General features: G+C 42.7%; 3 protein-coding genes across 7 annotated transcripts in view; all 3 read left to right on the top strand.

Annotated features, from left to right (window-relative positions):
• The first annotated feature begins 3 nt into the window (after positions 1–3).
• Positions 4–13,622, top strand: brca2 (BRCA2 DNA repair associated). 4 transcript variants are annotated; one of them, XM_031863767.1, is made up of 27 exons: positions 4–197; positions 568–666; positions 888–1,109; positions 1,333–1,396; positions 1,686–1,738; positions 1,841–1,869; positions 1,986–2,097; positions 2,180–2,235; positions 2,698–2,788; positions 2,941–3,603; positions 3,726–8,153; positions 8,344–8,433; positions 8,519–8,588; positions 8,684–9,186; positions 9,273–9,463; positions 9,548–9,735; positions 9,852–10,022; positions 10,295–10,667; positions 10,747–10,902; positions 10,994–11,141; positions 11,215–11,327; positions 11,418–11,616; positions 11,720–11,886; positions 12,006–12,144; positions 12,228–12,484; positions 12,958–13,095; positions 13,189–13,622. In XM_031863767.1, the coding sequence occupies exons 2-27, from the start codon at positions 612–614 to the stop codon at positions 13,561–13,563; spliced, it is 9,051 nt and encodes a 3,016-aa protein (XP_031719627.1). In that variant the 5' UTR covers positions 4–197; positions 568–611; the 3' UTR covers positions 13,564–13,622. The 4 variants fall into 4 exon arrangements, with proteins under 4 accessions (XP_031719627.1, XP_031719624.1, XP_031719628.1 ...); XM_031863764.1 differs by having other exon boundaries at positions 888–1,118; XM_031863768.1 differs by having other exon boundaries at positions 888–1,118; positions 12,958–13,099; positions 13,189–13,479.
• Positions 13,623–14,562: 940 nt separating this feature from the next.
• Positions 14,563–19,943, top strand: n4bp2l2 (NEDD4 binding protein 2-like 2). 2 transcript variants are annotated; one of them, XM_031863804.1, is made up of 6 exons: positions 14,563–14,655; positions 14,927–15,909; positions 16,044–16,168; positions 16,963–17,051; positions 17,136–17,212; positions 17,310–19,943. In XM_031863804.1, the coding sequence occupies exons 2-6, from the start codon at positions 14,927–14,929 to the stop codon at positions 17,476–17,478; spliced, it is 1,443 nt and encodes a 480-aa protein (XP_031719664.1). In that variant the 5' UTR covers positions 14,563–14,655; the 3' UTR covers positions 17,479–19,943. The 2 variants fall into 2 exon arrangements, with proteins under 2 accessions (XP_031719664.1, XP_031719663.1); XM_031863803.1 differs by lacking the exon at positions 14,563–14,655 and having other exon boundaries at positions 14,739–15,909.
• A 2,464-nt stretch (positions 19,944–22,407) lies between these two features.
• Positions 22,408–23,641, top strand: part of trmt9b (tRNA methyltransferase 9B) — a 6,574-nt gene continuing 5,340 nt past the window's right edge. Inside the window, exon 1 of the mRNA XM_031863806.1 lies at positions 22,408–22,645. The gene's annotated coding sequence lies outside the window, so the exon portion shown is untranslated. The remainder of the gene's footprint in view (positions 22,646–23,641) is intronic.

The raw sequence follows: 23,641 nt of genomic DNA, 5'->3' as shown, positions 1-23,641 counted from the left end.
ACTCTTATTTTGAAGTTAGACTGAGTTCCGGTGTGCAGCGCGCGACGTTTGTTTTCTAAGCAGGGCAAAGTAAACTAGCTAGCAGGTTGACTCTTATTTAAACTTCTTTATCATTTCATATCGTGGTTTTGTGGAATGTCGTCAACATTTTGTCAATAGTCGCATTGAGACATGAAAGTCAACACTACGCCGCCATGGTAAGTTAGACTAACGTAGTTAAAGTAAGTAGTTACATCTATTGTTGCTCTGTTTTCTTTTTGTGAACGTGTAACATTAGCAGTCGATGTAAGTTAACCTTCATGATGCGTGAGGGGGTTTTCAAGGCGTTGGCAACCAACTATAACATTTGCCATGGCTGTGAGTCCAACGTTAGCAAGCGTTACTTTGTCGCCATTTTTTCCGAAGTATTTTTAATGTCAAGTTGAGTTACCTAACGTTAACGAAAGCTGATGAAGTTGATCAACGCTAGCAGCTTGCCCAAGGCTTTCCTTGCCCACCCTGGGGAATGTATACTAACGTTGACTGAGATAAGTTAAACTTTTAACTTGTGTTACTTTGTCCTCGCAGCTGTGCCACATAACAAAGTTGAGGGGTTACTTAAATCACCTGGAATGGACTTACCCTCTAAAAACATGTACGAGACATTTAAAGATGAAATCTGGAAAGGTAAGACGTCTGTGTTTACCTTACAATAAAACGTAAACATGACAAGCTACACAAAGATTGTCCATGTTGCAGGACTGTTATAATGCATTACAGTGTGTCTAATCCTTTAAATCCAGCAGCATAATCAGATAATGGTACTTTTTGTGCAATCACAACAGACAAAACATAAAGGTTGTGTTCTCATTGCTCTTCTTCATATCATTATTCATTTTCTAATATAGACTTGGGACCCTTGGATCCCGACTGGTTTGAGACACTGACATCTCAAATGTTCACTGAGGGCAATGTCTCTGATCAAGATGACCTGTGTGGGAACCAAGAGGCCAACTTTAAAACACCCTTTGACAAAACTGCAGTAGACAGTCAGCTGTTCTCAACCCCCAAAGTCTTCAGGCACAGACGAGTTGTGTCTCCTGAAACTGAGGATGAGCAGTCATTCACTGGTGAACGAGGTTATGTTTGATTAAAGTGCGACAGTACTGCATGTCTTTATTTATGTTATTATTTCTCGTACATGCACTCATGCTAAGCACAACAAGAATATGGATGTCTGCATGGGACATTATGAATTAATTGTTGTATATTGTAGTAATCTACTTGTGTCTGCATTGAAAAGCTTTCTTGAAGTTGCATCTAAAATGACTGTTTCTCTGTGGTACCACCTAGAAAAGGAAACATTGCCGTGGGCGACAACACAAAGTCCATATTTGTTCCAGACGTCAAAAGAGAGGTGAGTGCAACAACTCTGAGACTTGACTGTCTCAATGTTATTAGGAATTCTGAAGGGCTGTTCAGTGAAAGCAAAAAAGGAATAAATATTGTTTTATATATCTCTTAATGGTGAAGAATTGTTCTTTGAGAAAATACTACAGAAATAATAATAATAATAGAAAAAGTTCACATCTAAAATATATTCCCGTACTTTGTTAATTCAGTGTTTATGGAGATAATTTAAAAGTAATTTTGCCAATGTCATGTTTTGTCACTGCAGTTTGTGATGTCTGTTGTGGTCTTTATAGGATCCCAGGTGCAAAATATGGAGGTTTTCATCCTCGGAGTCAGGACCGTTTTGGTGAGCTGTAAATGTGTCTGTATTTCATCTGTTTGGATTATATCTGGAAAAAAAAGATGTAATCACCTCTGGTTAATTTGTTTGCTTTTGTCATACGCACAGATCTGCTTCACACCCCACACACATCCCCAGTAAGTGTCCTGAATCTAACAGTGATGTTCGCTTATTTTCAGCAAATGTCAGTATGTGGAGAAATGGATAACATTAATGTTTCCCCTCTTTATTCTGTTTTTTTTGAATGATACAGGTCAGCTATGACAACCAAATGTCTGAATGTCTCAGAGCCCAGCTTCATCCTGATATGTCATGGACCAGTTCTCTGAATACCCCACCAGCCGTACCATCCACCCTCATTTTGTGTAAGCAAATCACACAACTGGTTGTTGTTTGTAAATCTAGATATGTGAATTACATGTAAATAATTGTGTCTTTATATTATAGCTAAAAGTGATGACAGTCCCTTTCCAGTGAGTGTTTCTGCAGACAGAAATGTTGTGGTGAGTACTTTGTCCAGTCCAAACATGCAAGAGATATATCTCCCCAATTTATAGAATGGAGAAATAAACGAGTTACAAATATTCTGCTTATTCTATATTTCATGATCTGTATCATCATATCATATGAAATGTCAATAGATAAGGGATCAAGAGGAAGAAAAAAGGCAGATGTTCCCATTCATTTATGTATTTTATATTTTTATAACTCTTTAATTTTCCGAGTTGTAGACAAAAACATCCCAACACACACACACACACACACACAGAAAAACTACATCCTAGCACACACAGACGCATATCTGGCCTCTGAAACGTAACCTGTCCCTCCCTCCCTCCTAAGCTACAGCGAGAGGAGTCATGTACTCTAAAGTGGAGGGTCCAGATCTTGTTCCCAGTGTACAGTAAACATAGTGAATAAGCCGGTGTGACAATTCAAATTGCTTCTGTTTTTGTCTCTCTCAGTTTGTACGGAAGCTTTTTCCGTCTCTTTCAAATGCATCCAGAGTTGGAGCGGTGTCGCCCAAAAACAATGACCTACCTACCATCCTCCAAGGTACTGTGTTTTTTTATTACAATTTGCTCGTATCCAAGATGGTGCAGTAGCTCTGAATATGAATTGCAACAAATTGATACTTATTTTTCCATTGCACAGGCTTTTAGATGCGTAATGCAAAATGATACTTATTGCTTGTCTGTAATCAACAGGTGCGGTTTCCGCTGAGGCTGTTCAGAACACAGAGTCCCACGACTCCCCCCACAGCTCACTGAATCACAGCGACCTTGTGTGGAAACGGACTCTACCGGATGCTATCGAGGATGGAGAAATTCGCAGAACAGTAGCAAGTGTTCTTGATGGAGCTGAAAATGTTCTGTCTATATTTTTCACCAACAGTAGCTCAGCGCTGAGGAAAGTGAAAACTGACAGAACCAAAAGAAAGCACATCATTCCAACAAAAGAACATGGCTGCAGCTCTACGGACGTCTCATCAACAAACAACGCTGTGTCCAGTAAACAGATAACAGCTGATCAGCACCCTGGCAGGCTTCCCTCACCCCCACCGGTGAAAACTGTAGAGAGTGGAATCACCCAGTGGTCTCCATTGAGTTTATCTGAACTCCCACCTTGTACTGTGCAAACTTCTTGCCGTGATGATAGTCCTGCTCTACAAGTGCAAAACAATATTCCAACAGAACACCTGCAGCATGACTCTGACTCTGGCCAGCTGGTAGGCAGGCCACCTATGAAACACACAGACTCTGGATTTACCAAGAAAAAGAGAACATTTGTTTACACTGTTGAGACCTCAAAACTGCAAGTTCAAGGAAAAGAAACGCAGTGTCCGAGGATGGACGCAGTTCCAGATTCTGGTAACGCATGTCTCATGCATGTTCAGTGTAGCAATGCTAAAGTAGATTATGTATTAACATGATAAAAGCCCCTTCTCTACAGTAATGGAATTTATACATTTTTTTTCATCCTTTTTTTTCAGGACAAGAAGTCCCGAAAGCCCCGGACGAAGCGGACTGTTGCAGTGTCGGGATGAATGAGATGCAGAAACGGGGAAATCTACGTCCTTCTTTACAAGCAAAAATCCAGGATCTTGACATGTCGCAGCTTTGCAAAGATTTCGCACAAGATTTCAGTCAAATGTCCGACCCCTGTAAGCTGAGTAAAGTACCAGAGGATGCTCCTGGAAACGGCTTCTCGCCATCGGCTTGTCTGTCGGCCATGAAGCGAGCCAAGCAGAAGGCAATGCAAGCAAAGCCTCACCGTGACAGCGCCGGTGACAGAAGACACGTTTCTACCGCTCATCAAAACAACACCATCAATGAGGGAACAATAAGTGACGGTGGATTCCAGTCTGCTGCTGCAGATAGCGCTCACGGTACTGCACCGTCATTTGTTCTTCCCAGCTCAGAGATCGGTGGTCGTCAGTGGGCCGATAAACAAAGGACCGCTCCTGTCACATCTACAAATAAAGGGAACGGAAAAGCCCATCTGGATGATATTTTACAAGCGGCCGAAACGGATGCCAAGCGGCCCAGTGCAATCGGGGAAAGCCAGACCCTGGGCCCTGGCAGAGAGAGTGAGTTGCACATAGAGAGCACATCAGCACGACGGCCCAGCAGTGCAAAAGAAGCTGTCGGAAACGGTAATCGCAGTTCCCTTAATGGTCAAGCTCGTGGCAATCTGCCAGAGAAAACGGTTTCTCTTCCTTCCGTCCATCCATCAGGATTCAAAACAGCTTCAAATAAGGGTATATGCATTTCCTCAACCAACCTGGAAAGAGCCAAGCGTCTCTTTGAAGAGACTGAAGGGGAAAGAACTTCAAGTGGCCGGCCCACCAAATGTGCCCACGACACTAAAGAGGAAATGAGTCCTGGATCAGTAAAAAATCCACCCGCTAACTCAAACCAGCCACTTTCTGCAAGTGAAAGAAATGAGGATATCTGTTGCCAGTTAACAGCTTCACAAAGAGCTGATGTGACGGAGCTGTGCACTCTCTTGGAAGAAGCAGATAGCCAGTTTGAATTCACGCAGTTTAAAACTGAAAAGCCGAAACAAAACTGTCCCGATAATGCCTTCTCTCCCCTAAAAGTTGACAGAGAGCTTGACCCACATTTTCTTTCGGGTATAGATTTTGATGACAGTTTTAGTTCAGAAGCTGAAAAGGCAGCAACCGTGATGCCTGACGAAACGACCTCCATTTCAGATGGTAAAACGAACCGCGAAACATCCGACGTCACGTGTAAATCCACAGGTTTGTCGTTGTCGAGCGTAATGAAAAAAGAAAACTCCTCTCCTGACGAGGTTTCTACCTCTTCAAAGCACATCTCCGAAGGCAGTCGTAGTGTTATGTCAGCTGGACCCAAAAAGCTTGACGGAGCTGTGCACGGTGAAACGAGCAAGCTGCAGAACACACATCCTTTCATGCTCGGTGTGGGGTTCAAGACCGCAGGAGGAAATGTTTTGAGGGTTTCGAAAAAGTGTCTGGGCAAAGCTAGAGCTTTGTTTGCAGATTTGGAGGAGAATCTCGTGACGAGTCAAACGGCACCGGACAAGCAAAGTAGCGAAACGGATGCTAAAAGACAGCCGAGGTGCAGTGTGGATAATCCCACGGGTAACTTTCTGCCTCATGGGGAGGATGATTCTACGTTCACAGGTTGTGGTAACGATGCTGAGGGGAGGGTTCAGGGCGGTTCTTCCAACATGAAGGACAGACGGGTCACAGGCATTAGAGATGAAGAGGCTGCAAAAAGTTTGATGAACAGCAAAAGGGACACAGTCGCGTGTCAAAGCGGGTTCCAGATGGCCAGTGGGAAAGGGATTTCTGTTTCAGCTAAAGCTATGCGAGAGGCAGATGCTCTCTTCAGAGACTGTGATGCAATTGACAGTAACGCTGGCGTGTCAGTTAAACATAAAGAGATCTTAGAAGCCTTGCCCGGAAGTGTCAGTCACAAGGAAACCCTTCCAACATGTGAAGTTCAAGGGATGAAAGTAAACTTTTCTAAAGAACCAATCGGTGAGTTTGAAAATGTGAGCGCTGGACCAGCTGCGCGCCTTACAGAGTTTGTACAGCATAACGAGGAGATTCACAATTTGGGTTTTATGAAAACACTGGCTTTAACAAACCCGTCTGCAAAGGCACTTTCATCTCTCTCATGCACAACATCAGAGAATATCGGCTCCTCTACCATCAATACATTGAGCAGTGTTGGTGGATTTTGTACAGACAGTGGGAGCAAAGCGTCCATATCAGCTGACACACTGAAAAAAGCAGAGCGTCTCTTGAATGAAAGTTGTACACCTGAGGACGCAAACAAACAACTGAAAAGAAAAGGGGATGCTTTAAGAACCGGCCATCTCTGCAACCAAAGTCAGGTTTCAACACCTAGAAGTGGTGGATTTCAGACAGCCAGCGGCAAAGGAGTGGCCATTTCATCCGCAGCTCTCAAGAAGGCAAAATTGCTGTTGAGTGAATGCGATGAAGTTGAGGATCACATCTTTGTTAAACCAACCCATTCCAAGATGCCGGTTCCTGGTCCAACACCCAGGAATAGTGGATTTCTTGCAGCCAGTGGGAAGCAAGTGGCCTTGTCATCTGAGGCCCTCCAGAAGGCAAAAGCTCTCTTCAGTGACATCGGGTTCAATGCAGAGATCCCAGCTGTTCCAGATGCAAGGAACGGTGACGAGACACGAGACAATGCCGACAACACAGAGAAAACACATTGTGGTTTCACAACTGCAGGGGGAGCAAAAGCCCGCGTGTCACAGAAAGATCTGTCGAAAGCAAAAGACCTTACGACAGGATTCGATGACTGTTCTATTTCAGCAACAGCAATGCAAGAAGCGGACGCTTTCTTCGAGGACTGTGCCATGATGGATGGTAACGATGGCATGTCAGTAAAACAGAAGAAAAGTAAAGCACCTGTGTGCGGAAGTGGCAGCGAGAAGAAAAACCTTTCAAAATGTAAAGAAGATCAGAGGTTGGACATAAACATCTCTGAAGAGCTCGGAGGGGGACACACTGAGTTTGAAAATGTGAACACGGGGTTAGTTGAAAACCATGAGAAGATGCATCCTGATGATGTGGAGAGTCACAAAGGTGTTTTTAAGAATACATTTGATTTTTCCAACGCAGCTGCTTTACATGGAAAGCCATCTTTGGTGACGAAGACTCTTTCTGCCCTGCTGTGCACAACATCAAAGAACAGTAGCTCCTCCGCCATGAATGAGATGAGCAAAGCTGGTGGATTCTGCACCGCCAGCGGGAAAAAAGTATCCGTGTCTGATGACGCAATGACAAAAGCAAAGTCTCTATTGAATGAAAGTGCTACATTTGAGGACACAAACAGACAACTGAAACAAAAAGAAAACACTTTTCCACCACAGAGTGGTGGATTTCAGACAGCTAGCGGCAAAGGAGTGGCCGTTTCATCCGCAGCCCTAAAGAAAGCAAAAACTCTGTTGAGTGAATGCGATGAAGTTGAGGATCACATCTTTGTTAAACCAACCCATTCCAAGATGCCGGTTCCTGGTCCAACACCCAGGAATAGTGGATTTCTTGCAGCCAGTGGGAAGCGAGTGGCCTTTTTATCTGAGGCCCTCCAGAAGGCAAAAGCTCTCTTCAGTGACATCGGGTTCAATGCAGAGATCCCAGCTGTTCCAGATGCAAGGAACGGTGACGAGACACGAGACAATGCCGACAACACAGAGAAAACACATTGTGGTTTCACAACTGCAGGGGGAGCAAAAGTCCACGTGTCACAGAAAGATCTGTTGAAAGCAAAAGAAAAACTGACAGATTTAGCTGATGTTGAACGTCATGATTCAAACTCGACAAGCCCACATGACGGTAAGTCAGATCTATCAAAAGTGAAGGGTGTGAAGACACCTTGTAATCCCACCACAGCCAGGTACAAGGACAGGTTTAGTGCCCCTCACGTAGTTAAATCTTTATCCTCTTTACAAGAGACTCACCATGAAAATAAAACAAGTGTACCCCGTTGCATTTTTATCAAAGACCAGGAACATGCAGATGCATGTGGGGTCAGAGAAGACAAAATGACCCCACCGGTGTTGGGCAACCTCCATGATGGCCCTGTAGAGGAAATGTCAAGTGTAAAGCAGACAAGCAGCAGAGCGGGATCTACGGTCAAAGGGCCACAGGTGTCTTCAGTTCTAAACTTCCAGTCACTTAACCTGAGTGGCTGCACTGAAACCCAGCAGAGGTTCTTTGCCCAGGAAGCGCTGGACTGCACTAAGGCTTTGTTAGAGGACGAAAGTCTAGCTGCCCAAAGTCTCTCAATGACTTTAGAAAATGTGCCACTGCAAGAAAACCCCAAATCCAGCCAGAGGTCTGTAGAGGAACGACGGGGCACAGACAAAAGATCAATAGAGGACCCGGATATGACTGGTAAGTGTTTATTACTCAGACCTTTAAGTAGTACAACATGTTTTTGTTAATGCTGCACAGATTGTCAAAAGTACTTATTGAATCTGAATTATTTGCTTACATAGATATTTCACTGCGGTCTTCAATGGATATTCTAATTTAAACAGATTGTTCCCACTGTTAACCATTAATGGTTTCCTGACCATTCTAGGTCAGCCTCCCCTGAAAAGACGATTACTGGAAGAATTTGACAGAACTGCTGATGGTTCAACACTCCATCCGGAAAAGAGTTGTCCAAACGGTAAATAACGCTGTAATAACATGATATCTAAAGAAGTCATATTGTGTCTTGTACATGAACTGATCTGAGTTTTATCTTAATGAAGGTGTGATGAAAGACAGAAGGATCTTTAAGTACAGTGTCTCTCTCCATCCAAACATCACGAGGCCACACACGTAAGTAGAAGTGATTTACTCGGCCATGTTTTCAACAGCTGACACGCTTTTCAGCTCTTTTGTGATGTATTTTTTTTTTTGTGTGTGTGTTGCAGCAATGGAAAAAAATATATGGAAACCAGATTGCAAAATACAACACCAACACAATACTCAACCCCAGGAGAAATCAGATCGGCACATTCCAAGAAGCCAGCGTTCGTTCCTCCTTTCCTCAGCAACACAAAGACAGAGAGTCACAAGGACACGATGCTCAAGGACAACATGCGAACACCTTCTGCATTTGTTCCTCCATTCAAAAGACAAAGACCTGGTGTCCAAGAGAGCTCCTCTGAACCACAGGTGGAGGAGAAGGAGGATAAACACCACCATCCCTTTGTAACGCCCTTTAACAGCAACGCTTATGTACCGCCCACTAAGAAAACACAGTGCACTACAGGATTAACTGGTCATAAAAGCACAGAAGACGTTGAGGCGGTGGCCTTGGCTGACAATACAAGTGTCAAACTGATGAAGAATCAAAAGCTCCCTGTTGGCTGTGGATCAGAGGACACTGCTGCAGAGACATCACATGTGGAGGACTCATTGTCCACATGTCAAGGTGCAGTAAGCTTTTTGGACAAAGTCAGCACTGTAAATAGCTCTGCATACCATAGGTAAACTAATGATGTGTTTATGTTTCTACAGATATATTTCAGAATCTTCATAATGTAGAGCTGGCACGAGATATGCAAGACATGAGGATCAGGAAAAAGAAGCGACAGACCGTTCGACCTTTGCCGGGAAGTTTGTTTCTAACCAAGACCTCGGGAGTGACGAGGATACCGTTGAGGGCTGCAGTGAACGGAAGGCCTCCTGCAAGATACACCCCGAAACAGGCAAGGCCAGAAGCGTTGTGTCGGTAGATTCTGTTGTGTTTGGTTAAAAACGCTAACGCTTTTTGACACATTCTTGTTCTTCAGCTGTATGGACATGGAGTTCATCAGCATGTGTGTGAGATCTCCAGTGAGACTGCAGAATCTTTTCGCTTCAGTTTGAAGCAGTTCATCAAACGGAAAGCTTTTCTCGACGGAGGCGGGGTTCAGCTTGCCGATGGAGGATGGCTGATCCCCAGCAAGGATGGGACGGCAGGGAAAGAAGAGTTTCATAGGTATTATTGATTTTTAGTTGAGTTTAAATCAGGCTTCGTAGGTTTTGTGAAGCGAGGTGTGTCTTTAAAAGCAGGCTGATTGTACTAAATGCCATCTTGTTCTACGCTGTCCACAGAGCATTATGTGACACCCCAGGTGTGGATCCTAAACTGCTCTGTGAGGGCTGGGTGGACAATCACTACCGATGGGTTGTGTGGAAGCAAGCGTCCATGGAAAGATCATTTCCAGAAACAATGGGCAGCCTCTGTCTCACCCCAGAGCAGGTTCTCCTGCAGCTCAAGTACAGGTGGGAGGGATTGTAGCGTATTTTAGTTCAATGTGTTCCTGTTGTTGAAGTTAATTTCATCATGTTTAACGAGACATCCACACCCTGAACTAACAATGATATCAAACATACTACTGCCATTTTGTGAAAGATTCAAAGGCCGGATTAATTACATTATATAAGGATTGAATTATTTTCATTTTGTATTCATACAATCAAGATAATCCAATGTGTTCTATTAAATGTATTTAATAAATTTAAATGTCATTTTGACTAAATTCATTTTCTGTCAGATATGATGTCGAGGTGGACCACAGCCGCAGGCCGGCTCTGAGGAAGATCATGGAAAAGGATGACACGGCAGCCAAAACCCTCGTCCTCTGCGTCTGCGGGGTCGTCTCCAGGGGTCAGACCCCCAACAGACGGAGTTTCAACGACACCAAGACCCCACGAGGTGCCGACGCCAAGGTAGAAAACCCCTCTGCAGTTGTCTGGCTGACAGACGGATGGTATGCCATTAAAGCCCAGCTGGATGAACCTTTGACCGCCATGCTGCACAGCGGTCGCGTAGCTGTCGGTGGCAAACTGATCATCCATGGGGCTCAGCTGGTGGGATCACAAGAAGCCTGCTCCCCTCTGGAGGCCCCTGAATCTCTCATGTTGAAGGTACTTCAAGAAGCACAAGTTATTCTGTCTTTTCTACGAGGCAATCTTATAAATTGGCTTATTTGTGGTTTGTGTTTAGATTTGCGCCAATAGCAGCAGACCCGCACGATGGGATGCGAAGCTGGGATTTCACAAGGATCCAAGGCCGTTCCTGCTTCCTGTCGCCTGTTTGTACAGCAGCGGAGGACCAGTGGGATGTGTGGACATTGTCGTACTGAGAAGCTACCCCATACAGGTGCGTTTAGTCTTGCATTGATATATTGTCACTGTTACACCTGGGAGTTTATCATGTCCCCTTTTGACTGAACGCTTGTCACATTGTGCAGTGGATGGAGAGGAAACCAGACGGAGGCGTTGTCTTCCGATCCGTTCGTGCCGAAGAGAAGGAGGCGAGACGATACAACGGCCTCAAGCAAAAAGCGATGGAGATCCTGTTCACCAAGATTCAAGAAGAATTTGAAAAGGAGGACAAAGGTAGGAACTGTGATTTCACCATGTTAGGTACAGGTTGAAATGGAATTAGTTTTAACACAATTATCATCTTCAGGTAATAATAAACCTCAGCGTGGAAGACGGAGCATCAGTTGTCAGGGTGTTGCAAGTCTTCAAGGTGGAGAGGAGCTCTATGAAGCAGTGGGGGATGACCCAGTTTACCTCGAGGTGATAAGAAATTTGCTTCACAGATTGTTCACTTAATGTCTCTTATGAACAGAGTGTTAACTGCGTGCCTATTTCACTTGCGTGTCCAAGGCTCATCTGGGTGACCATCAGTTGGAGACTCTACGCGCCTACAGGTGTTCTCTGATGGAGAAGAAGCAGGCCGACCTGCAGGATCGCTACCGACGAGCTTTAGAAAGTGCAGAGGACAGCGAAGGGAGCTGCCCCAAGCGAGACGTTACACCTGTGTGGCGACTCTGTGTCGCTGACTCCACGGACCAACGTGGCACTGGTGTGTTTTTATTCATTGTAGATGTGCTATGGTTGTATATACTATTGTGTTTTCAAAATACTGGTTTCAAATGATGTTTTTTTTTTTTTTTTTTTTTTTTTAGTTTACCAGTTAAACCTTTGGCGACCGTCCTCAGATCTTCAGTCTTTCCTGAAGGAAGGCTGTCGATACAAAGCCTATAATCTCACCACTTCGGATGGAAAGAAACACGGTGGCAGCACGACTGTTCAGCTGACTGGGACAAAGAAAACGCAGTTCCAGGACCTACAGGTACTGTGGAAACAAACTGTCTTGACTCAGTGTCCATGATGAACTGTAGATGCAGTATTTATAAAGTCAGATAGATGATGGAAATAATTTACAATATGTAATATTTGTAAATCGTTCAGGCTTCTCAGGAATGGTTATCCACACATTTTCAACCGAGGGTCTCTACCTGTTTTGTGGATCTTCAAAACCCAGAATTCCAGTCGCTGTGTGGAGAAGTTGATCTCGCAGGATATGTAATCAGTATCATAGATGGACAGGGTAGGCTTTTTTTTATCCTACCAGTTCCTGCCATAACTCCAGTATATTGTTTACTAAATGATTGTCTGTGCTTTTGAACACAGGTTTCTCTCCTGCATTCTATTTGGCCGATGGGAAACTCAACTTTGTCAAAGTGCGCTGTTTCACCAGCTTTGCTCAGTCTGGCTTGGAGGATTTGGTAAAACCACGTGTCCTGTTGACTCTGAGCAACCTGCAGCTGAGAGGTCAGTCCACGTCTCCCACTCCTGTTGTGTTCGCCGGAGATCTGACCATCTTCTCAACAAACCCCAAGGAAGGCCATCTACAGGAATCACTCAGCCGAAACAGAAACCTGGTCCAGGTACAGCAGCCGACGTGCTTCAGAAACAGTGTTTTACCATTCACTCAATTAAAGACGCCTTGTTCTTTAAAAGGCTGGATGCTCTCACAGCCGAAGGGCTTCATGTTCTGAAGAAATCTGCATATTTTCAACAAATGCATTTCAAAGTGGAAACGTTTTAATCAGTGTAGCCTTTTATAATGACCTGTAACGTATCTTATATAACTTAATTTCACACTTGGAAAGAGACAAACTTACTTTGATCAGTATTCTATAAAGCACAGATGCAAAACTGCATACAGACACATGAGACATGCAGGATATTGGTACGGTGTAAGTGCCGAGATATGTAATATTCTAATGATCTGACGAAGATTGTTTATAAAGGTTTAAGCTTTCTCGTCCTACTTTTCTCCACCTCTTTGGTTTGGATACAATAAAATGTTGTAAAATAGGAAAATAACATAACTATTACTTTCATCTTGTGTTTTCAGAGTCAGGAAAACTTCTTTCTAATTGCTGAAGAGAAGCTTTCATATTTAGTAACATCTGATGGCCTGAGGTCCATCTCCTCTCCAGCTCTGCAAACACGAGCCCCAGCTTTTACAACAGTCAGAAGACAAGACACAAAAGCAAGTGGGAGTTCATGTACTTGCTCTTCCATGCATTTGCTCTCATGACCACTTCATATTCATTCAAAACTAAAAATGTGTCCTTTTATGCAGGTGACTTCTCAGCTGCCAGTCAGAAGCCTCGGATCCTTCACACCTGTCAGCAGGAAACCTCCTGCAGCAAACTGTTCGACAGAGAAAGACCCTATCGGCGTGAAGAGGAGGAGAGCTCTGGACTATCTGTCTCGTATCCCGTCTCCACCACCTGTCCTCCATCTGGGCCCAGTGGCTTCTCCATGTGTAAATAAGACATTCAACCCCCCTCGGAGGTCTGGGACACCTAGCACTTTAAAAACTGTACAGACTCCAGCTCGCAAACCTGTCAATTCACCGGTGGAGGATGAATGGGTGAATGATGAGGAACTGGCTATGATTGATACTCAGGCATTGCATGTTGGTGATTTACTGCAGGTACATAAGACTGTATGATGCCAAACACACTACAACTTTTAATACACTGTACAAATAAATGAATGTTCAGGCTGCATATGGAACATATTTTGTGGTTGTTTTTGTTGTCCCACTGGACAAATTATAAAGTTTAAATCACTTCAGATTAGTAAAATCATGTCATTGCTTCATACTGATCTTCATTCTTCTCGTCTGTCTACTTTTTCTTTTGTCTACTGTAAAGTTGAACTCTAATTTATAATTTCATTACTGCAGTTTAGCTCCATGATTCCCTATTTGTGCTGCGTTTGAGGACAAATAACAGAGGTCTGATCAGGGAGTCACACTTGTAGATAATGACATAGGTCATTTTATTTCATTTTTTTTAAGTGAATTCTAAAATGTTTACATATACTATATCAGGGTTGTTATTTAAAGACAAAAATGTAAAGTACGTCAAAATGGAATCCTCCATCAATATAGTAGTGAAGTTGCTAAATAGTAGGAAAGACTACTACACGCTATGATGCTACAAAATTACCAAATGCAGAAAAAGGTTACACTATGTGTTAAATCAGTCCAAAAACGCTGATTATTAGTACAATTATAGAAAATTGCCCCAAATTCTCATTTTAAGTAAAATTATAACTTAAGAAGGTTAATGTCGTCAAAATACTTTTATTATATGTTAAACTAACCCAGTTTGCCTTAAGTTAAAATGTCTTTTACTCCTAATAATCAAGCCCACTTCCGGTAATATTTTGTTTTGAAAAGGAGAAATAGGGGAAGAGAAAGCAACAAAATTTTATATTTTGAATACTATTACGATCATATTTTGTCAACGACTCGTTCATGGATTTATTTGGGGGATGTCTATTGTGTCACACTCCAGTCCAGCTGGAGGTGCTGACGCACTCTTTAGCTGATTCCCCGGCCAGCCCTACTCTGCCTCTGATTGGCTAGTTCTGGTTGCAGGGTAAGCCGGGCATACCTTCGCCCCCGGCTGCTAAGGAAGAGAAGAAGAAGAAGAAGAAAAACGTCACTTCCGTAAACACAGGCACCTGCTATGTGAAACTCGTGTTTTTTGTTAATGTCGTTATTTCCATCATTTATGCGTCCTGAATACATACAGTGAGTATTGATGAATAGTGACATATACTTTATGTTGAATATTAAGGTGGTAACAATAATATATTACATATAATAATATTATAACGTTGTGTTTTGCGCCGTCTTCCGTGTAGCTCGTGCGATGACATTAGCTAACCTAATGTTTTAGTTAGTTTCGGTTTCAGCCTAAGTGCACTGATATACCTACTTATTTAACTGTTAGCTACTCACGTACATTGTAACCATGTTTTCTCAGCACTGAAGACTGAATTTGTGTTGTTGTCCAATGCAGATGTCTCATAGTGGATCCTCCTGTACGACCTCTCGCATAAAAAAACCTTTGGTGGGTGTGGGTGGAAGAACCAATAATGGAAGAGATGGCTCTGCTGACAAAGACGCTAAATTTGCGAGCAATGTCAGTCGAGACAGACGTGTGAGGGAGCAAGCGGTAAAGCAGGTAGGACTCACCAGCACCACCTTCATCGGTCCAGCGTTTCCTCCTCCAAAATCCAAAAAGGTCAAGTCTGACATTGAAGATACACTGAGTGAGTTTTACAAAGAGCTTGAGAAGATTGATGCACCTGATGGTCAACCACCCATAACTCCCAAAACACCTACAAGCAAACACACTCAGGACGTAAGCGAGGAAAAAGATGTTTACACAAGCAGTCATGCGGGAACAGAGGGCTTCCAGAAAAACAGTGGGCAGAATCAGCCGTCCTGGTCCCACTGGTATCAGAACGAGCCATACCACCCTAGAAGACTGAGGCCAGCTGCTCCTGCTCAAAACCAATGGCATAACCCTCAAACGTTGAACAGACCACCAAACACAAGATTTCACAGACCCCCATTCCATCGCCCACCACACCCAAATGCATTCCCAAATCCACAAAACCCACCATCCACCGCAAGTCCAAACTGGAGCGGTTCAGGCCCGACAAACCAGCACCAAGAGGAGTTTCCAACATTTTCTAGCTTTCCACCTCCAAATGTATGCAGTCACCCCTCTCAGGGCTTTTATGGAGATTCTCCACACCGGTTTGACAGGGACGAACGGCGTAGCTATGACCGGCACTCGGATGATGTAAATGTTGGTAGAGAAGAAGAATCGTGTCACTTTGTTGAAGATTATGACAGATCCCAGAGATACGACTCAGAAAATGAACCGTGGGAGCATCCTTGCCGACCTCCTGCCAACACTAATGCATTCCATTCTTCCTTGGTGCTGATCTTGATGAGGGGATTACCCGGATCTGGGAAATCAACACTGGCCAGGTACGTCTTTGTGTAATCTCGAGTCTCATAAATGCGTGCATTGTCAGTTTAAAGGAATCTAAAACTCCAACTCTATACTTCCAAGCCTTGACGTTTTATTTTCATTGCACACTTGCGTCCCATCTTTCTCACAGGGAGCGGCTCTTCGCTGGTCCCAACGGGCTGATACTGAGCACAGATGACTACTTTGCTTACAGAGACGGGTACCGCTATGACCCAGGCCTTCTCGGTGCAGCGCATGAATGGAACCAGAACAGAGGTATTGTCTCCTTAAATGCTCAGACAGCTTTGATGTTATAAAAGTTATTTCTTTTATGTTTTCATCACGAAGGCATTTCTGTCAAACCTCAATCAGGAGAGTACTGTGTTCTCTTCACAGTGAGAGTATTTCCATACATGCATGGAGAGTAGTTAAGCCAGACAGAAATGCTAGTTCAGTGTCTCTGCCTGTTAAATGTCATCTCCACCTAGACCCACACAAGCTAACATCAGGCACTCTTTTAGCTCATGAAGTGGATGCATTATGAAAGCAACACGTTATCGTTAGAGAATACTTCACGTCCCAAATGATCACAAATATCTCAGAACGCCTGGAGGTAATTTCTTCAAATTTGGCCCAAACATCCACTTGTGGTGAAGTGATTAGATTTTGGTGGTTAAAGGTCACGGTCGCTGTGACCTCACAAAGCATGTTTTGTGCCATAACTCGATAATTCATACTCCAGTTATGACAATTTCACACAAATGTCTAAAAGGATAAAATGATGAAGTGATGACATTTTGGACACTATATGTAAACTGCAACTTGTCGGAGGCATACAACCACAAGGTGTAATTCAAGTTTTGTGCTTCGCTCTATGATCGTAATAATAATATCTTGTAGTGTGTGCATGTTTGAGATTAGAGAGAAGAACATCTGTGAAGTTTCTCCTGATGTGTGTAGTCTGAGCTCGCCTTTAGGTGGATGACAGATTAGAAAATGGGATTTGATGGGATTTTTATTTTCCTGCCAGAAATCAATCTGGTTTTTTTTTGTGTTTAATTCTCTTTCAGCTAAAGATGCTATGCATGATGGCCGATCTCCCATTATTGTTGACAATACAAATGTCCAAGCCTGGGAAATGAAGCCATACGTCCAAATGGTGGGTATGGGATTTCAAATATATTTGTGTGTTTTGATTATGGAGTACTACACCACCTTCATAGATTTCCTACAATTTGAACAGGCCCTAGAGAGAGGATACAAAGTGGACTTTTGTGAACCTGACACCAGCTGGAAGTTTGATCTTTATGAGCTGGAGAAGTACGATTCCTTAATTATCATATTAAATAAAATGTACATGCCAGACGTTTAATACGTATAGATGCTAACATCACCACACTGCACTCTCTTCCTCCAGGAGGAACAAGCACGGTGTCCCACAGGAGAAGATCGCACGGATGAGGGATCGTTTTTCATTTCCAATATCTGTGGACATTGTCATGAGTTCACAAGAGCCCGCTCACGTGAACCAGAGGCAGCGACCAGAGCAGCCACAGGCGATGACGAAGGACCGAGACTTCCGTTAGTTTTTCACAGGAACTTAACCAGCGAAATAATTTGCCTCGAAGAACAAAACCTTTGTAATGGAGTAAATATTGTTAGCTACTCTTTCTACGGGATTTTTTTTAATCATTTTTTAAAATATTGTAAATGAATGTAAAGGCAGAAGAAATCTATTTTTTCTGGAGGGATTTTCATAATTAAATTTTTACAAGTCTGCTTTATTTTTGTATTTAATAATTGGTATTTCAGACGTGTCCCTTTTGCAGATTGTGTGTTATGTACAAAAAGCAACAATATGGAAAACCATCTGCCTCGAAATCAGCAGAGGAACTGCTACAAAGTTGTTTTCTGGTAAACCACAAGTTTCGTAGTTAATTTACCTCTTTGGTTGTGCCAAAATGGTTCTTTAAGGCGAGGACTTGTTTTTTGCATAAGGCCTGTAAGGGGCACTGAAAGGCCATTTTCCATTCGTCTCCCAGGAAGTGCCAAATATCCGAACATTAAAAGCATGCAGGAGTGTGTTGTGTATTGTGGTATATATACACTTATAGTACACTGTAGTGCTGCCGCCACGCTTGGAAAAGGGAGGGTTGAACGGAGGAGAGCTCTGTGTCTGATGGCATTCATGACTGTGTCTTGCCGGAGATCACATTTTGCCTTTGTATTCCCTCTGGTGTTCATAAAAGCAACACACTTCATGTGTTGTTTCAATCAGTGAAGTCCTCCGGAGAGATAGGAATCATTTATCTGTGTTTACTCAAACTCATGTCTCCATCCGGGCATGAAATTATGATCCCGTTGGTTTGGAATTCTACACAATAGATGGTAGTTAAGAGAAGTTGTTAACCACGTTGAACACCAGTGTTTCATCGTTCATGTTTTTCATGTGACAGATCTGGGTTACCTTTACTGTCCTCCGCTCCACTATTTCATGTCTAAAAATAGAAAGAAGGATAAGAACACTGACAGTGGGGTGCACGTGAGTGGAGGCTTGAAACACTAACAGAATGCGGTGGACAAAATAACAGAAACATCTTAAGTTATTAGCTGTGAGTCAATTTGATGAAGCTCATTATTTTTGGTTTTTGTTGATCCTGTCCATGGTCATTTTGAGTCTGTAGATCGTATTGTTGTCAAGCAGATATGCTTGTTAAAGTCTCATTTAGTCTGATGGTGAGGGTCTGCTGTTTCATTGTTTTGTCTCATGTCGTGATGTTTTAGACTTCCAACTGCCACGTTATTTAATTTAGCAGCAGTTTTCCAGTCAATGTGATATTCGGTGCCCTTACATTGTTCTGTATCGTATGCTATTTATATTAATTCATCCCTCTCCTGTTGAACAGACACACACACACACAGATTTCAGCAGCTCTTTCATCTTGCCAGCTGTGCATTTTTCCGTTGGACTTTGTGCTGTTTGGTTTTGAAGGTTTTTCACATCCCAGAAGCTGTGATTGAGGATCTTGAAGTGGCTTTTCCTTCATAATAACAATGGAAGTTAAGTTTGGTAACCCTTCAGGAATTGTAAACATGCCTCTTGACACATAGATGACTCAGATTGCAGTATGCAATGTACCGTTGTCCACAGCTTCCTGTCTCTTCTCCGGAGGTTTATTTACACAGCGCTGACCTTCATCGACAGTATCCAGAGCTAATGTGCAAGACACCTGTTAGTGGTTAAGGAAATAATGTGAATCACAGCTTTTTCTGCAGTTTATGTGTATCAATGTTTGGGATAAATGACTTGGGAACAGGTAAACAAAGTACAAAACTACTGAATTGATGATATTTGAATCAAAGAAAGGGCCGTTTTATTTTGACTGAGGGTGAGGTCATGAGAGCATTTTGTTTAACTGATTACAATCAGTAAGGAAAATCCAATTAGTGCGTAAAGGGTTGCAATAGAGTATGCATGGTAAAATTATGAAGAGAGAGATGCAAGGAAAGATGAAAGAAAACAGACGCAAGCGTGGTATGTCCACATTTGTACTTGAGTAAATAAAAGCTGATGAGATCTTGGTAAATAGACTTTCAGTAGATATAAAGGCTCAGCTGTTTAGTGAGATCTCCCTGAGATAGTGGTGACCTGGTGTAAGATAACCAATGTGGAGGCAGTTTTAAAGGAGCTTTTAACCGGGTTTATGTCCCTCATGTGGATGGCAGTGCCTCCCTTTCTCCAATTAGCAGTTTGAGTCATTGAGTGGTGCTGATGGATCTCTTTTCCAGTCTGGAGCAATAAAAGAGATCCATCAGTAAGCGAGAAGGACTGAGGGACGTTGACTACAATTAGTCCCAACTCGTTTTGCAGTGACAGACTTTAAAGACGATGTGGTTTATATGTGTTGGTGTATATAACCGTGCCCCTCATAGACATTCCCGAGGCTTTGTTGGCTCCATCTCTCTGGTTAGAATATATAATGGAGAATGAAACAATCTATTTGTGATCTAAACCTGAGCCAACACAGAATACTGTTTGACCGAAGACGGAGAAGCTTAACACAGAGCTCCTAAAACAGGTGGTCAGATTGTGACTTCACATAGGAAACCACCGTGCTTTATTTGTAGGTATTGAGATTTCTACTTCAAGTTGGATAACAATGAAATAAAAGAGAGGTTATGCAGACTGTGAACTGTAATTTGTGCAACAATGACATAATATGCTGCTGTGTTTTAACAACAGGATGTCAGATGCAGGAAAAGTCATGCATCTGAATCTGTGGAGGAGCTTTCTGCTCTCCCTGTTCTCTGAGCACTTAGATCACTACGCAACAATTACATCTATAAGGAAACGCTGGGCAAAGTGCAGAAGAGGATCTTTTGTACCTATATTTTGATGTGTTTTTGCTTTGGAGGTTTTGTTTCTAATGTATATACAGACATAAACAATACAGAAATATAAATAGATATCAATGGCTTAAATCAACAAAATGACAATATGGCTCCTCTTTTTAGCTATTCCTCCTCTCTGTTGTCTTGCATTATCACTGTGCTTTAGTTTCCTCAGCCAGAGAGACTCTTGGTTTCCCCTCAACCTGTGAGATTATGTATGCCTCTGACTAACATTTGCAGCTGTATAAAAACACCAATATTCATGCTGGGGGGGGGGTGGTAGAGTCCTTGAAACATAAACAATGTGAAGGATGGTGCCATGCCTACTATGTGAATCCCTCATTGAATAGATTAAACAGAGCGTCGGTAAAGAGGCCGACAGTAAATGCAGCACTGCGGAGGTGAAGTCACTGTTGTTTATGAGCCTCTAAACCTCACTTGCGGGGACACGTGTGTTTTCAACAGCTCTCCCTGTTGGCCCACCGTGTGGGAGTGTGCTTTCAGCTCATACTTCTGCCGATGTCTGTAATTGTAATGCGAGGCAGTGCAGCAGCCGTAAAAGAGCATGTGTGCTCTGAATGGTGACGATGTGAGGGAGACGGGATGAGGGCTTTGTGCTCTCTGAATGGCAGTGATGAGCCACAATTAAGTCACTGCCATTAACCATCTTAGGGACAGAAAAAGCACAGATGGAATCAGAGCTGATGCAGCTATGGGAGGCAGAGGACAACAAAAACTGGATACGACATGATAATGTGTGCTAATTACTACTCCACCAATGCAAAATGGTTAACTCACTGCTCACTATATTTTTTATTATTACGACAGTTTTTGCATTATTATGACCTCCATTTCATTTATGTCTTTGCAAAATCCAGTACACTGATGCACACTGTAGCTCACTATGTTGTCTATGCTTGGTGCCAAAGAGAGGAAGTGGTCACTGCATTATTTTGTTTTTCAAAACATGCAGGTCATAGCCCTCATGTGTGTCGTAGATCTGTTTGCCACCATGTGAGCTATACTGCCAAACTAAATACTGTAGATTGCAAACTAAACTGAGTTGCAAACAGGGATTTAATAGAGATTATAAGACATTGAGTCTGAGAGGGAACATTTAGTTTATCACGAGAACCAAACAAATGTAATGATAATGTTTTTTGTTTTTGTTTTACAACTACATGCATAAACATTAGCCTTTTCTGGATACTCAGACTACAGAGCACGGTATTTAGTTTGGTTGTCACGTGACCTTGACAGCCAATGACAACCGTGTTGTGCAACCGCACAGCGTGTCATCTTTTTTACACACCGCCAACCAATCATCTGGCTCAAGTCCACCACAATAAGACAGGACACTAAGCCTTATATTCTTCAAAATAAAAGCGTAAACTTGTGTCATTTTGACTAGAACAATGACAAGTAGTGAGCAGCTGTGTAGAAAATGTACGGTATACAAATCCGTACAGTTTAGTAAATACTGGACAGGACTGAAGTTAAATACAATAATGAAAGTGTGCTTGGCTGAAATAATCACACTTTTTTGTTCACTTTTGATTTTAGTTTTATATTAAACAGAGAAACCATCTCTTCTAGGAGTCCGCATAGCTTTGCTTTTGGTTTATATTGGTAGTTACTGTGGTCTCCGTGTACTAAAAAACTATTGGACACTGCAGTCAATCATTGCATTTAGTGGCATTCTTCAAGCATGCACATTGTCTTTATTGTATTCTCTATAATTTAGAAGGGTGACAGGCCTATGTTCTTCAATCTACTCAATCAATATACTGAATAAACTTAATCATCTTACATTTGCTTTGCCTTTATCTCATAATATACAAATGTAGGCTATTGCCATGATTCCATGATTTGGTGCTTTGAGTGAAAATCACAAATTTTAAAAGGTATATAATTTTTTTTTTTACGTGCACACAGAAATATACATTTGTTATGTCCAAAATGTTGGGTCAGCACTCAATATTTAGGCTACTTGGTCATCAACTGTTTCAGGCGACTCTCTCGCCAATGAGGCTTTAATTTTGAAATATCATCATCGGAAGTTTTCCTTTCATAGCTTTCTACCTTGACAGGTGTGGGGCTCAACATGTTATGGATTTGATAGCGTCCAGGGTGTTGGGGGGGGGGTACTGCTGGCGGCTCCACACACGGCAGGGACCTCACTCCGCTCACGTTATCCGTCCGCACGATGCCGTTGGTAATGTGCTCGGTGCCGCCGCGTCGAGCGCGTGCCTCTGATCCTCATGGCAGGTCGATCATTTAGATCAGAGAGGGGCATTTACCTCCAGCGATCCGAGCATAGAGGCGGATACTTGCGCGGCGGTTCAGGCTACACGTTGTACGGTAAGAGGCTTTGCATCCTTGGTGGATCAGAAGGATGCAGCAGAGGATGTGCAAATATATACACCATTGTTGCATTCATTGCAGGATGGGAGTTGCATTTTGGTTGTTTAAAATCTGACCTTGGTTAGATGTATATATTTTTTAATCTAGATTTGAATCAAGTCATTTAAACAACTTTGATGGGACATAAAGTAGTACGCTAGTCTGATTCTTAAATTGCAATACATTTGGCTATAATTTGGAATACCTTATACAATTGACATAAAAAAATAAATGATTTAGATTTAATTAAGTTGCACTTTATCTGTCCAATGACTGTGCTTTCTATAGCCTATGAATACCTTAACTCAATATTTTCTGCATGTTATACTTTGCAGTGTGAGAACAATATGTGCTTCCAGCAGTGAAGGGAGTCTAAGTTTAGCAGACTACCTCTCCCCACATGTTGAGTCATTAACTGCTGGCACACTTGATGGGTAAACCTGTTCTCTGTGGTTCCTCTTCGTGCAGCGGTTAGTGTGAGCTGACAGCATGACTGTGCAGCCCTGTCTGCTCATAATAACACCACTAATCTCATCAAAGTACTGCTGAGGTCTGACCTGAGGGCTCAGTTCTCCAGGAACATTTCGTCTATAAAGTTAGATGTGTGCAGAACTGTGCAACTTTAAAGGCTATAGCCCGCTGCTCATATTGTGAGCTGTATGTGTTGTGACAAAAATATATTTATATGTATTTTCTTATTTGTGGAGATTCATCAGGGATGCTAAATTCAAAAAAAGCAAAGGCTAAAAGTATTGGCTGATTTGATCTCCATCCAGTGAATGTCCTCTACCTCGGACAAATCTGTGTGCCAGACGTTACCTCTGTCCCCTTGATTCAATTTGAGTTCCCATTGTCAGTCAGAGGCAGTGCTCTGAGCCTCCCCAGCTGCCACTTGCATAATGTCAGCCGAGGACTGTCACATTTCACTGAGCAGACGGGGGGGGGGGGGGGGGG

This window comes from Anarrhichthys ocellatus, unplaced genomic scaffold (assembly GCF_004355925.1).
Source record: "Anarrhichthys ocellatus isolate YVR2014 unplaced genomic scaffold, GSC_Weel_1.0 scaffold29, whole genome shotgun sequence".
Taxonomy (NCBI): Eukaryota; Metazoa; Chordata; class Actinopteri; order Perciformes; family Anarhichadidae; genus Anarrhichthys; species Anarrhichthys ocellatus.
The sequence above is the reverse complement of the archived record's forward strand: the minus strand, read 5'-3'. Positions and strand labels throughout refer to the sequence as shown.